Source organism: Cucumis melo, chromosome 7, assembly GCF_025177605.1.
Source record: "Cucumis melo cultivar AY chromosome 7, USDA_Cmelo_AY_1.0, whole genome shotgun sequence".
Classification (NCBI taxonomy): domain Eukaryota; kingdom Viridiplantae; phylum Streptophyta; class Magnoliopsida; order Cucurbitales; family Cucurbitaceae; genus Cucumis; species Cucumis melo.
The window spans coordinates 9,287,205-9,299,864 of NC_066863.1; the positions used below are offsets into that span (position 1 = coordinate 9,287,205).

General features: G+C 35.0%; 2 protein-coding genes across 2 annotated transcripts; one reads left to right on the plus strand and one right to left on the minus strand.

Moving 5' to 3' along the window:
* Window positions 1-705: 705 nt before the first annotated feature.
* LOC103487552 (serine hydroxymethyltransferase 7-like) lies at window positions 706-4,189 on the plus strand. Its single transcript, XM_008445890.3, has 4 exons — window positions 706-2,103; window positions 2,367-2,778; window positions 3,411-3,512; window positions 3,641-4,189. Exons 1-4 carry the CDS (start codon window positions 1,099-1,101, stop codon window positions 3,868-3,870), a joined length of 1,749 nt encoding a protein of 582 aa, XP_008444112.2. The 5' UTR covers window positions 706-1,098; the 3' UTR covers window positions 3,871-4,189.
* A 934-nt stretch (window positions 4,190-5,123) lies between these two features.
* Window positions 5,124-6,642, minus strand: LOC103487551 (uncharacterized). The gene has a single exon (XM_008445889.2). It carries the CDS (start codon window positions 6,332-6,334, stop codon window positions 5,402-5,404), a length of 933 nt encoding a protein of 310 aa, XP_008444111.2. The 5' UTR covers window positions 6,335-6,642; the 3' UTR covers window positions 5,124-5,401.
* Window positions 6,643-12,660: the final 6,018 nt, after the last annotated feature.

Consider the following 12,660-nt stretch of genomic DNA (forward strand, 5'->3'; position numbering starts at 1 on the left):
ATGGAAGACAAGAGGCTGACAATCAAAGTAACCACTAAGCTAATGGTAAATATTAACAATTAAATTTCTTTTTTATATATATTATATAAAGGCAATAAAGTTGAGGGGGGCTCGAGCCCCTCAGGGCCTATGCTAGATCCGCCGCCGATAGATGAACCTCACTTCTATTGCAAAGGTCTTATATCAGATCAACCTTCTTCCTTTTCAGATCATCATGTCTTACCTTCCTAACCTAATTTTAATAAAATAAAATAAAATAAAAATATTATTAATTTTCCTTTTCCTTTTCTTTCTTCATCATCTTTGAACCTCCGACGATGAATGTGAGATTCCTCGTTTTCTTTTTCTGTTTCCTACTCTTCTCCAGAAACCGACTAAAAACCCGCTGGTTGTGAACGCTTCCTAAACCGGATGCCACCAACCGACGCAAACCGCTCTAACCGGTTTTTGAGGACCGACCGATTCTAAACCCCTTATATCTTTTCTCTAATTCTGTCCTCATGTTTGGCTGGGGAGAGCAACCCAGCGGAAGCCAAGTGGCATCAATGATGCAACATGCTGGGAGATGGGCCCCGTTTCATAAGAAAGCTGGACCCCATTTGTACATTTATGAACCTAGACGTCATTCAGTCCATGTGAAACTTCAAGACTATAGAATGCCACGCGTCATTATTCACCTTACTAGTATTCTCCACGCTACCGGCTGTTCCAGTCATCCGGTAAACACCTCCCTCTTCCTTCCTCTTCCCCCTCCCATCTTTGCATCCAGATTCATAGCCTTCTTTCACTTCTATTTCTTTCTTATTCTCTTCTCTTCTCCTCTCCTCTCCAATTAAAACTGCATTTCCTTTACTTTTATTATAGATTCCATTTCCCATTTCCCATTTCTTCTTCAGCCCCATTTTCTGGTCCTTACATGGAAGTTTCTTCTTCCTCTACAACCCCTCGCCGCTCCTTCCTCCGTTACTGTCACTGTAGTTTCTTCCGACGTTGTTGTCGCTGTTTCTGTTGCTTCTACTCCTATCCCTAATTTCCCTTCCAATTCCTTTTCTTCTTTTTCTTCTTCTTCATCATCATTATATTCTGTTTTTAGGGTTTATGGATTTTCGCCACGCTCCCTCGGATCTTTCCTTCCGCTTAAGTTCTCATACCACATCTTCCATATCTAGAAGTTCAACTGGGGACAATTCCAGCTATTTGTGTTCGACGGGTTCCAATTCCTCGTACCCATCGGATTTCCGTCAGCAAAAGGATGAGAAATTCGATTTGCTGAAGGGGGTTGTGGACGATGATAGCGACGACGAGAAGTTTAGTCTTCTAGGGCAACCCCTGCGCGTGAAGAGACAGAGGGATGCTCATTCATTTCTTGATCAGGATTCTGCGAAACGGGCTGCGGTCAAGGATGAAGCGAGCCTTGAGACGAGACGAGCTTCGGTTAAGGAATGGGGGAATCAGTCGCTTCGAATTGCTGACCCGGAAATTCATAATATTATGCTGAAGGAGAAGGAGAGACAATATAAGGGTATTGAATTAGTTGCTTCGGAAAATTTTGTGTGTAGGGCTGTGATGGAAGCCTTAGGCAGCCACTTGACGAATAAGTATTCTGAGGGAATGCCCGGCGCTAGATACTATACGGGTAATCAGTATATAGATGAGATTGAATTGCTTTGTTGTGCGAGAGCCTTGGCTGCTTTTGATCTCGATTCTGAGAAATGGGGTGTGAATGTCCAACCATACTCTTGTACATCAGCAAATTTTGCTGTGTATACAGGTCTTTTGTCTCCGAAGGATCGAATTATGGGTTTGGATTCAGCATCCGGAGGGCATCTTAGTCATGGGTATTATTCTCCTGTTGGGAAAAAAATTTCAGCGACTTCTATTTTCTTTGAGAGTTTTCCATATAGAGTGAACCCCCTAACTGGGTATGTTGATTATGATAAGCTTGAAGAAAAGGCGCTCGATTATCGTCCGAAAATACTCATCTGTGGAGGAAGTTCGTATCCACGCGAGTGGGATTATGCTAGGTGTAGACAGATCGCGGACAAATGCGGAGCGGTTTTGATGTGTGATATGGCCCATATAAGCGGTCTGGTGGCAGCCAAGGTGCGTAAATTTATTTGACGGTACAGTCCTTGAGATTTGTGATTGAATTCTTTAAGTCTGATATATGATTCATGATAAAGCTTGATTAAGGTAATATGCCCTTGTCCTGGGGTGCAATCATTTTAGTCTGTGAGATAGCAATTCGAACTTTCGTCCCGTCTTTTGATAATTCATACATCATCATATCATATTAGCGATCTAAAAGTTAGTCTCACGTATGCCACTCGCTTATTTATGCCTTTGTGACTTTGTATTTACTGTAGGAATGTGCTAGTCCGTTTGAATATTGTGATATAGTTACTTCAACAACACACAAAAGTCTTCGAGGGCCCAGAGGAGGAATCATATTTTTCAGGAGGGGTCTAAAATCAAGGAAGCAAGGCGTGCTTCTAACTCATGGAGATGACAATTGCAATGCCACTTATGATTTTGAGGACAGGATAAACTTTTCTGTCTTCCCATCGTTACAAGGGGGTCCCCATAATAATCATATTGCTGCCCTCGCCATAGCGTTAAAGCAAGTAGCTTCTCCTGAGTATAGAGTATATATTCGACAGGTGAAGAAAAATGCGCAGGCTTTAGCATCAGCTTTACTAAGAAGAAATTGCAGATTGGTAACTAATGGTACTGACAATCATTTGTTGCTGTGGGATCTTACTCCTTTGGGACTAACAGGTACTATACTTGGATATTTGCCTCCTCATGGAGACGAACTGTTTAATTGCACTGTAGGTTTGGTTTGAATGCTTCAAATTTTGTTGTTAGCTCTTCTAGTACTATTGTGATTTGATTTTGTATATTCTGATATGGTTTTCTTATGTGATAAGACCCTTGAGCAAATATCATTAGGTACTAACTTTTGATGATTAGTTTTGTGCCTTCCATTAATCATTTTTGCTGGACCATCACGTTAACTTATTTGGTTTATCTCTGGTTTTGATTTGATTGTCTTATTCTGTCTCTTTTAGTGAAGATTGAAGGAATTAAATCGTAGTTGTTCCTCTATCCCTGTTGTGTAACCTGGCTTCTCATGCTAAAGTCATGGGTCGATTGCATCCATGGCATATCGTTGAAAAATAAATTTCTAGCCTTCTTTAATCATAATTCAGATTCTTTAAACACTTATTTCAATATTAACACAAGTTTATACAATATGGAGGAAAGTAACAACAGTGTCAAGACAACACCAAACTCAAGTGAATGTTTTATTGGTTAAGGTTGTCCCTTGTGGGTTGTCAGGAAAAGAGCATCCAAGGTTGTAATGAAAACTAATTTCTGATACTTTGATGTTTAATCTTATGCTGCAGCCAAGAATTATGAGATGATCTGCGAGGCATGTCATATAACAGTCAACAAGAGTGCCATCTATGGTGACAATGGAGCCATTTCCCCTGGAGGAGTGAGGATAGGTATGCACTTTGTCTTATTTTAGTACTTACTCAGCTCTGTAATCCTCATAATTCTGATTAGTGATTGCTGAGAGAAAATTTATAATGAAGTTGCGATTTATAGGAAACCAACTTGTTTTCTTGTTCAGGCACTCCTGCAATGACGACTAGAGGCTGTCTAGAGGCTGATTTTGAGACAATAGCTGAGATTCTTCTTAAAGCAGCTCATATCACAAAAATAGTCATTCGTAGAGGAAAGCTTGGAAAATTACATAAAGATATCATGAAGAATCTACAAAACAACAAAGATATTGTGGAGCTTCGGAACCGGGTCGAGACCTTTGCTGCTTCATTTGCAATGCCAGGATTTGATATTTGAATATGTGAGCTTCTTGCTTGCTGCTATATACAACCACTTCATTTGGTCACACTAAACATTGAATTCATGTCCTTGTAAATTATAGGAAACTACATAGTACTTAGTGCTGCACAAAAAGGTCGAGGTTTGACATGTATCATTCCTATACTTGTAACAAGTGAAATCTTAGGTTATAACAAGAAATTTTCAAGTCAAATATCTTCCATTTATACACGGTGGTTTTGTGGGGTGTGTGTCTGGATAATTCAAAACCTCACATGAGCTGATTATTCTGTCGTTTGTTTGCTGCAATATATACAATAGACTGTTTTGTCGCGAATTCTTATTCTTGTTTGAGAGCGAATTTTATCCTATGTAAAATGTTTCGTTCGATTGTAAATGTCATATATATTGTGAAGTTCAGTTTAAAGCAACAAAGTAAACGAAAGAGGCATGCCACTTGCAACGTCCGTCCACAGTGGAGTGGGTACTGGCTATGAACATAAAGGTTTTCTTTTTTCTTTTATATTATTTGTTTTTAATTTAATAGATATAAGTACTGAGAGAGAAAAAGTTGCAAGCTTTTTAATGCATCGAAGTAATGAGCTGCCAGCAGTGGCGTTAGAAAAAAAACCCGGATAATTAACTCATAAAATGAAAAATCAATAATTTTAACCCATAAAATAAAAAATCATATGGGTTCGCTAGGTTCATGATTTAACTAAAATCACTCTAAACCATCTCGAATTTGTTATCAATAATTTGATAAGAAGATATTTTTCTCTACTGTTATATATACATATATTTATCTTAATTTTATGATTTTTTTGGATGGTTTGTTTGTAGGAAATTTTTATAATATCAATTGAGATTGAATCCTTAATTTTAATTTAAAACAATTCAACAAGTGACCGGATTAACACAAATCAATCTAACTCAACTACTTTACGGTTGAGTTGGGTAGTATACATTATTTGATAAGGGTTATGGACAAAAATGTAGCATATGAACAATTGAGTTGAGTTTAGAACTCAACTCAATCCTACCCTTACCTACGAGTGTACAGTGAGAAGAAATCACAATGTCAAGTTTGTAGTTGGGATTCTTCCCTTTTTGTTACCGTACCGAAGGGGACCAAATGTAAAAATGATTAAAACCAATATGTCTTCAGCTTCACTTCTTCATAACTCGATTAGACAGGTCAATCAGAGGAAAAAAAACAAACACGTTTTTTTTTCTTAATTAAAATAAAAACGGAAAAGATACAAATGAGATTCAGAAATAAAACCCTTTTGCATAATTACATTTCATCATTTTCTGCGGAACACTCGAGTTAAACAACCCAACATTCCATTTGACCTCACAAGCTTATCTCATACATGAACATTACAACCAAATTCTCTCCAACAAAATTATAAATTCTGTACAGCAATCGACCAAAACAAATCATACTCATAAATTTAAACTCAATAATTTTGAAAAATATTCAAATCATGAAAAAATAAAAAAAGATAATGAAGGTGAAATTCATGTCTTTCTTAACCTGTGATTATCAAACTTTCCAACTTTGACTCCTTGTAAACTCTTTTGCATTATCCGATGTCATTCTGCAGAAATCAGTCCCCATTTCCACAACCAATCTCTCTCTGTTCTCTTCCTCCATTAGCCATTTCAAACTTTTCTTCACCTTCACTTTTTCCTTTTCATCATCTCCTTCTTCAGATTCTTCTTCCATCCATCTTCTTGCCGGAGCAGACCTACAACGCATAAGCAAAAGGGCGTTTATGGGTGGCGCCATTATTGCCTCAATCGATTCATCATCCTCATTACAGAGACTTTTGCTATCTCTCTTCAACTCATTACTCCCATTTTCCTGTAAAACCATAAACCATTTAGAAAATGCAGTTCTCGAGCTTTCATTTTCTTCAATACCCACTTGATTCTTCTCATCTTCTTCTTCTTCTTCTTCTTCTTCCTCTTCTTCTTCAGTGGTGAAATCTGTTTCTGGGAAAGCTCTGAAACACCTAAAATCAAACCGTATAGTTCGCAAACACGTTAAGAATTGCATAATATCTTTCTTGAACCCAAAAGATTCAACCCAACGAAACCTCCTTCTTCGTAATTTTCTCCTGTTATGAATTCTCTCTATCTCCTCCATCACCGATTGCCAGCTCTTGCTATTCTTCGGCCTGATCTTTATCTGCCCCGCACAAGTCACTTTGGGTGACGAGGGTTCCGAAATCTCGGACCCCATCGTCTTGGCTTTCGCCCATACCACGGGACTCTCGGCGGACTTCCTCCGCCGGTGAAATCGGCGGTGATCAAGACGAAACTTACTCGAATCAGACCCTCTGGCTGGACTACAAAGTGGGTTTGGCATTAAAGCCAAATGCGATCGAGAAGGAAAACAAACCAACAAATCCGCAGAAGGGATACCTTTAGATTTTTCTCTATTCAATTTCATGGTGAAAAGGGTTTCTAGCATTGATGGGGGAGGTTTTTGGGATGTGGGGTTTTTAAAAGACAATCCTTACAGAGAATCGGAAGCAGAAGAAGAAGAAGAAGAAGAAGAAGAAGAAGAAAAAGGGGAAGTGTCAGTAGTTGTTGTCATGGTTTTGGCCCCCTACTACTTTTTGTTTACTTTATTATCTGTTAAAACTGGAAAACAAACTTCCTTTTTGCCTGCCTTTGAAATGGAAAAAAAGGGTGAAGCGTAAAAAGAACAGGAGAGAGAGAGAGAGAGAGGAGGCTCAGGCTGTGCTTCCTTAGCCTTTACTTTTGGTTCAAATGGGTTAGGGATAAAAAGGAGTTTATAGATGTAAAATTTATGGTTAAAAGTTGGAAAAAGGGGCACGAGGTTTGTTTCATTGTCCAATCATATTATCAACTCAACTTGGCTGCTTCTTCTTCTTCTTCAGATAAATGCCATCCATTCTTATTTCCACGGCTAAAAAATGGCTTTTTCTTTTCTTCCAAAATAATAAAAAATTGTCCCTCTACTTATCTTTAGTAACCCATAAACCTTCAAAAATTTTAAAATCTCACTCCACTTTCAAAAAAGAGTTTCAATATATCCATCCAAATGAAAACCGTTTAAGTTTCATGTTTCATAATTATTTCTATTTAAAAGTTTCATAAATTTACTTAAACTTATAAAAAAAATTAAAAAATAATCCATTTGTTCAATTTTCAAACTAAATTTCTTAGCGCTTAAAATAAAAACTAAAATTTTAGTTTTAAATTTTTATTGATACTTGAAAATTTCTATCAATATTTTCACATTTTCTTGGGTTTGATATCGATAGAAGAATGAATCGATATTTCTATTATATCATAGAAAAATCCACAAAATACAAAATAATAAACATGAAATGATAATATAAATAATAGACATGTTTACTTATTAAAATATAATAAAATAATTATTTATTAATTTAAAATTATTTTTTTGAATTTTTTGTTTTATAATTTTCTAGAAATTTCCATCGAAATCAAAATTTAGGTAAAATTAAAACTTCTATTTATAAACCAATATTGATTTTAAAATTTTACATAAAATCCTATGAAGTTTTTAAAAAAATTCTCTTTAAAACATACTAAAACAATAATTAGTCAAATAAATAAAAAACTCACACTTCTAGATCTTTTAGGCTCGTAATTTCATTTTGTAAATACTTCAAGTTTGCCATTCGTCTTTCTTTTTTTTATGTTGTTTAAGCTTGCCATCGTCTTTATTCTTTTCTTTTTTTTTACATCATTTAAATTTGGATAACCAAATCTAGACGTGAACAAAAAACCCAAATCTAAACGATCGTGAACAAAAAATAGCAAATCGTGTTTAGAAACAATCGTGTAAACAAATCTAAGCGATCGTGTAGAAAAGAATAAACGATCGTGTAGCATAAGAATTAAAAAAAATCGTTTAGCCAAACCTAAACAATCGTCTAACCAAATTTTGAAAAAAAAAATCATTTAGATTTGGGTCCAAATCTAAACGATAGTGTAACTAAATTTAAATGTAACCAAATTAAACGATCATGTAACAAAATTAAAGGATAGCATTGAAAAAATAAATTGTAACCATATCTAAACGATCTTGAACCAAACAATAGGGCTAATCTAAACGAAAGTGTAACAAATATATTACGCATGCCTTGTTGACAGCCTGATTGATAGGGCATTTTTGGTATTTTATACGGTGGGTCTCTGAACTTTTTCTGTTTTCAAAATTGTTCTATAAGTATAAATACTTTGCTGCTTTATTATATTTTTTAAAAGTTATTTGACAATTAAGTATACGTTCATTACAACAATTAGTTTTGAAATTATTTGTGTTCGTGATTTGTCATTGTTTATTAATAGTTAAATAATTTTAAAACTATGGTTTTAATTTAAAATTTTGATTTTACTTTTAGTTGGCTAGTAAATGGATTTTTACAGATTTTTACTCAAAAAGTATTTTTGGAATTTTGAATAGTTCACCACTATTTTTTAAAGAAAACTTTAATTGTTTTCATCGAAAACTGACTCCATCTCTTTTTATTATTATTTATATTGTGAAACTCCACTTTACAATTGTAAACCTAAAATATAAATTTTCTAATTCAAATATACTAACTTCAAATTTATTAATTCACGGAACCAAACCACCTCTAAACTTGTCAATTTTGTTTTTGTTTAGTTGTATATTTAATTATTGAGTTTTGAATTTGCTTTAGTTTAGTTTCCAGTTCTGAAATATTATAATTTTATCTTAAAATTTATTTATTTTTTGTAATTTGGTTCTTAATTTTAAGATTTATAATTTTATATTTGATTTTTTTTTTTAAAAAAATTATTTTATTGATTAGTTTAAATAATTAAAAAGTAAAATTTTAAAATTAATTTTAAGACGAAGGAAAAATAGCAAATACAAAATTCATTAAACTTCCTTTAAATTAACGAGTAGGACATTAACACAGCAGATAGAAAGTAATTAATTGATAAAAAGGATTAAGTCCAAAAACGTAGAAAACTTAAATCTGAAGAATAGAATTGAAACTTATAAGATTGAGATGGAATTAAAAAAGTAGATAAAAAAGATGTGTTATTTGATTTGATGAGAACATAAGCACCACCCAACTATTTGTGCCCCACAAACATTATTCAAACGACAACAAGATATTCCTTCTCCTTCTTTTTATCCTTTGTTTTCTCATATATTACAATACTGTCTCTCCCCCAACTCTCTTTCCTTTCCGCCCCTAATAATTTCATCTCTCTACCAAAGATAGCATCCTTCGTTTCCCTTTATTTATATTTATATTTATATATATATATTCTTTATCCATCTTTATGTTTTTTTTTTTTTTTTGTTTGCTGTTATCTATTCTCAAATATACTTTTAACATCCCTTTCATATAACATATTATTTTTTAACTATTTTCTTTCCTCTCATCTAGATTTTTATCTGTATTATTTTTCTCGATATTTTCTTTTATTGAGGCGTTACTTATCTTTTTCAAATAAGGACTTGTTTCCTTTCTTGGATTCGTTCGTTAAAAGAGAATTATAGTGCTCATTTATAGTCATCACTTTTGTTATTTGTGTGAGTGATTTTTTGATCTGTACCCAAACTGTGCAACATTTTGTTGTTGCTAATTGCTCATTATTTTGTGCAAGTTCTTCATCCGTTGAGTTTAACAAATAGAAGATAGTCACAATTTTGGGGGAGCCTAGGCCATTGTTGTTGAGAAGGCATTCTCGGTCTTAGGGAGAGCTTAAGACTCAGCGGCAAAGAAGGAGTCCTCCATCTTAGAGTGTATGTAAGATTCATCGGTGAAGGGAGTTCTCTAAGTATAAGGGAAAATAATGAGGTTGGAGAGGAGTCTTACACATTGTGGGAAGTTAAGGTCTTCAACACTAATATTATCAAACTTTGGAGCCTAAGCACACTTAAGCGAGAGTCCGACATTTAGAGACAGTTCAGGTGATCGATGAACTGAGCTTTAGTAAGTCACTGTAATAGCTATGAATTGCAGATAATTAAATACTATATTGTAAATTGTATAACTCTTTAATATTAGAGATTTATCTTTCCTTGGCACACTACCTCCAGATGTATATGGATTCCACATAACTCGATTACCAGCTTCTGTGTGTCGTTAACTGTTTACTTGTTGTTGGTATCTTTCTTATTACAATCGGTGTTTGTGGTTTTTGTTTAACATCTGTGTATGAATGACAAGTCATCTCATTCTTTTTCTGTTATACAATTGCATGTTTCTTTCCCTTTAATTTATCCGTCAATCAACACTTCAAAATTTAATAAGTGGAACAATTTAAATTTAATACTTATTTCTCATGCTTTTATAAAACTTATTTAAAGAGAAATTTTCACATGTGGCAAGAATGCCAAACTAATTTTTTTTTAAAATACTCAATCTACCTCAATTTTGAGCATTTCTCATAAACTTTTTCTTCTTCATTGATCTCCTTTTCTTCATTGATCAATCAATGCATATTCTTCTTCTTCGTTGATCTTCTTCTTCTTTTCTTTTTCTTTTATCTCTTTCTTCTCGAGAGCGATAGAGAGAGAGAGAGAGATTGAGAGAAGAAAAGATATTGTGTTCGATGGTATTCACAAATGGATTGTGACCAAGAGCGAGAGTGATAGACTGAAATGATGAGTATTGCATGCAGGTTGAAGACATAGGTATTGGGCCAAAATAATATTCGATTATTAGGCTTGGGTTCTCTTCATTGTCTATCAATGAGACTTGTGCCTAAAAAGAAGGATCATTTTAGAAAATAAGAAGCTAAGTGCCTTGGAAAGGGAATCCCGGGACAAACTTGTGAGATCTCGATTGAAATTTGAGATAGAAGGTCGATCTCTGTGCAAGACTTGCATCAAAAATTAAAAACAAAGAAGTAAATTTTTGGCTAATTGTTCGAGCTAGGTGTTTTAAAGTAAGAGTAGACGAAAAAGAGGAAAGACTAAGGTAGTTCGCAAGGAAATTTTTTGAAGTATAAGTGTTGTTATGTGATTAAGATATTACGTGAGAAGGAAAGGTTAGGCCAATAGAATCTTTCGCGACAAGAAGGATTAGATGAGAAGAAGTAAGAAAATTTCTCAGAAATTTCTTATAGTCCATGTGTAAGATTAAGTTAAACATGTTTAAGTTAAAATTTAAGATCTACACGTGTTCCATTAAGAAGCAGGAGGTGGCATCTTACTGAGGGCTTAAGGGTGACTAAGCTTGATTGAGAAGTGGTATAATTAGAGGAAGAAACTTAGATCTTTAAGTGTTGTTATTCTGCTCATTGGAGAAAGAAAGTTTAAAGGATGAAATGCTACCAGATAGCTACGCAAGATGAAGAAGGAGTGATTTGTTGAATGTATATGGTTTATTATGCTAAAAGAGGTGTGTTTCATATAAGATGAACTTATTTGATTTGAAATATTTGGCGATTTGATGTTTATGAAAGGTTTATGCAAAAAGGATTTCATAAAACCTCATTGAGTCTTGTGTACTTATGTTTTAAATTCCATCTTCTAGAAGTGAGGTGATAACACCATGTAAGAGGAGTTGAAGGGCTTGCAAGGCGAGGAAGCTACCAAGGCATTTTACATTTCTTTTGCTTTAAGATCTGTATGAGTATGTAGTTGGTGTATAGATGTTGTATGTAAAATGTTTATTGAAAGTTAATAAAGTTTAGTTTGGTTTATCTTCTTTGTGTTATGTTTGCTTATTGCCTAAGTCTTTGTTAAGATGTAAGTTAAGTCAAAGGAAAGTCTTTAGGCGAATAAGCAAAACTTAAGGACCCTAAGAAGGAGTGTCTTTCGTGTTTAGACGCTTCAAGGATGCTCAAGTCGCACAGCGTCTCTTGTGTGGGGTGGGGTGTGACACTTAAGGCAAAAACTCGATCTTGCTCGATCAAGAGGAAAGACAGAACACGTTTTATGTAAGGATCTTAGACAGTTGTGTGGAATCTTGGATAAGATGGAAGACAGAAGGGTAATCTTGAGGAAAATCTCGGTTCTTGTTCGATCGAGATAAAGAAAAAAAGCTTAAGAAGTAGAGTTCTCAGACAATCTCGGGGTCATGTCCGGTCGAGATTGGAAGTTCAATGTGAAAATTAAAGAGCACTCGAGCCATCCCTGGGTTGTGTTTGGCTGAGACTGGAGACAAAGAATGTTTTGCTGAGGTTCTTGGGGTGATCTCGGGGCAATTCCAACTGAGATTACTAAGAGTTAAGTGTTCGACGAGTTGGATTCCAGATGTCATGACATGCAAATACCTAGAGTTTAAAGCAAGCAAGATGAGAGTGAGAGTGAGACACTACAAGAAATCGAGATTTTTCTGATACACAAAACGCGTCGGAAGAAATGACGTTGAAAAATACGTCTTATCTCAACGACACTTTTTGCATGTTGGGTAAAGGAACTTGTCCCGACGCCGTGATAGAGTCGTCTGGAAAGATGACAACATTTTTCGACGTTTGGGGTGAATAGTGTCGGGAATAATAACTTATTCCGGTGCCCCCCTGCACACGTCGGGAACTGTCAGTCGAAAAAGTTTATAATTTTTAAATATATTTGACTTTTTCCAATGCCGTACATAACGGCGTCGGGAGTTTCCCTTTAAAACCCATTTTTTCAGATCTGTTTGACAGATATGAAAGAAAATCAAAAAATGAGAGAGAGGGAGAGAGAGGGAGAGAGAGGGAGAGAGAGGGAGAGAGAGAGGGAGAGAGGGAGGGAGAGAGGGAGAGAGAGAGGGAGAGAGAGAGGGAGAGAGAGAGGGAGAGAGAGAGAGAGAGAGAGAGAGA

Coding starts and splice junctions, on each gene's coding strand:
- LOC103487551 (XM_008445889.2), bottom strand. CDS start 6,334: ATGCTAGAAACCCTTTTCACCATGAAATTGAATAGAGAAAAATCTAAA.
- LOC103487552 (XM_008445890.3), top strand. CDS start 1,099: ATGGATTTTCGCCACGCTCCCTCGGATCTTTCCTTCCGCTTAAGTTCT. Junction 2,104..2,366: donor GCGGTCTGGTGGCAGCCAAG/GTGCGTAAATTT, acceptor TATTTACTGTAG/GAATGTGCTAGTCCGTTTGA. Junction 2,779..3,410: donor TACTCCTTTGGGACTAACAG/GTACTATACTTG, acceptor CTTATGCTGCAG/CCAAGAATTATGAGATGATC.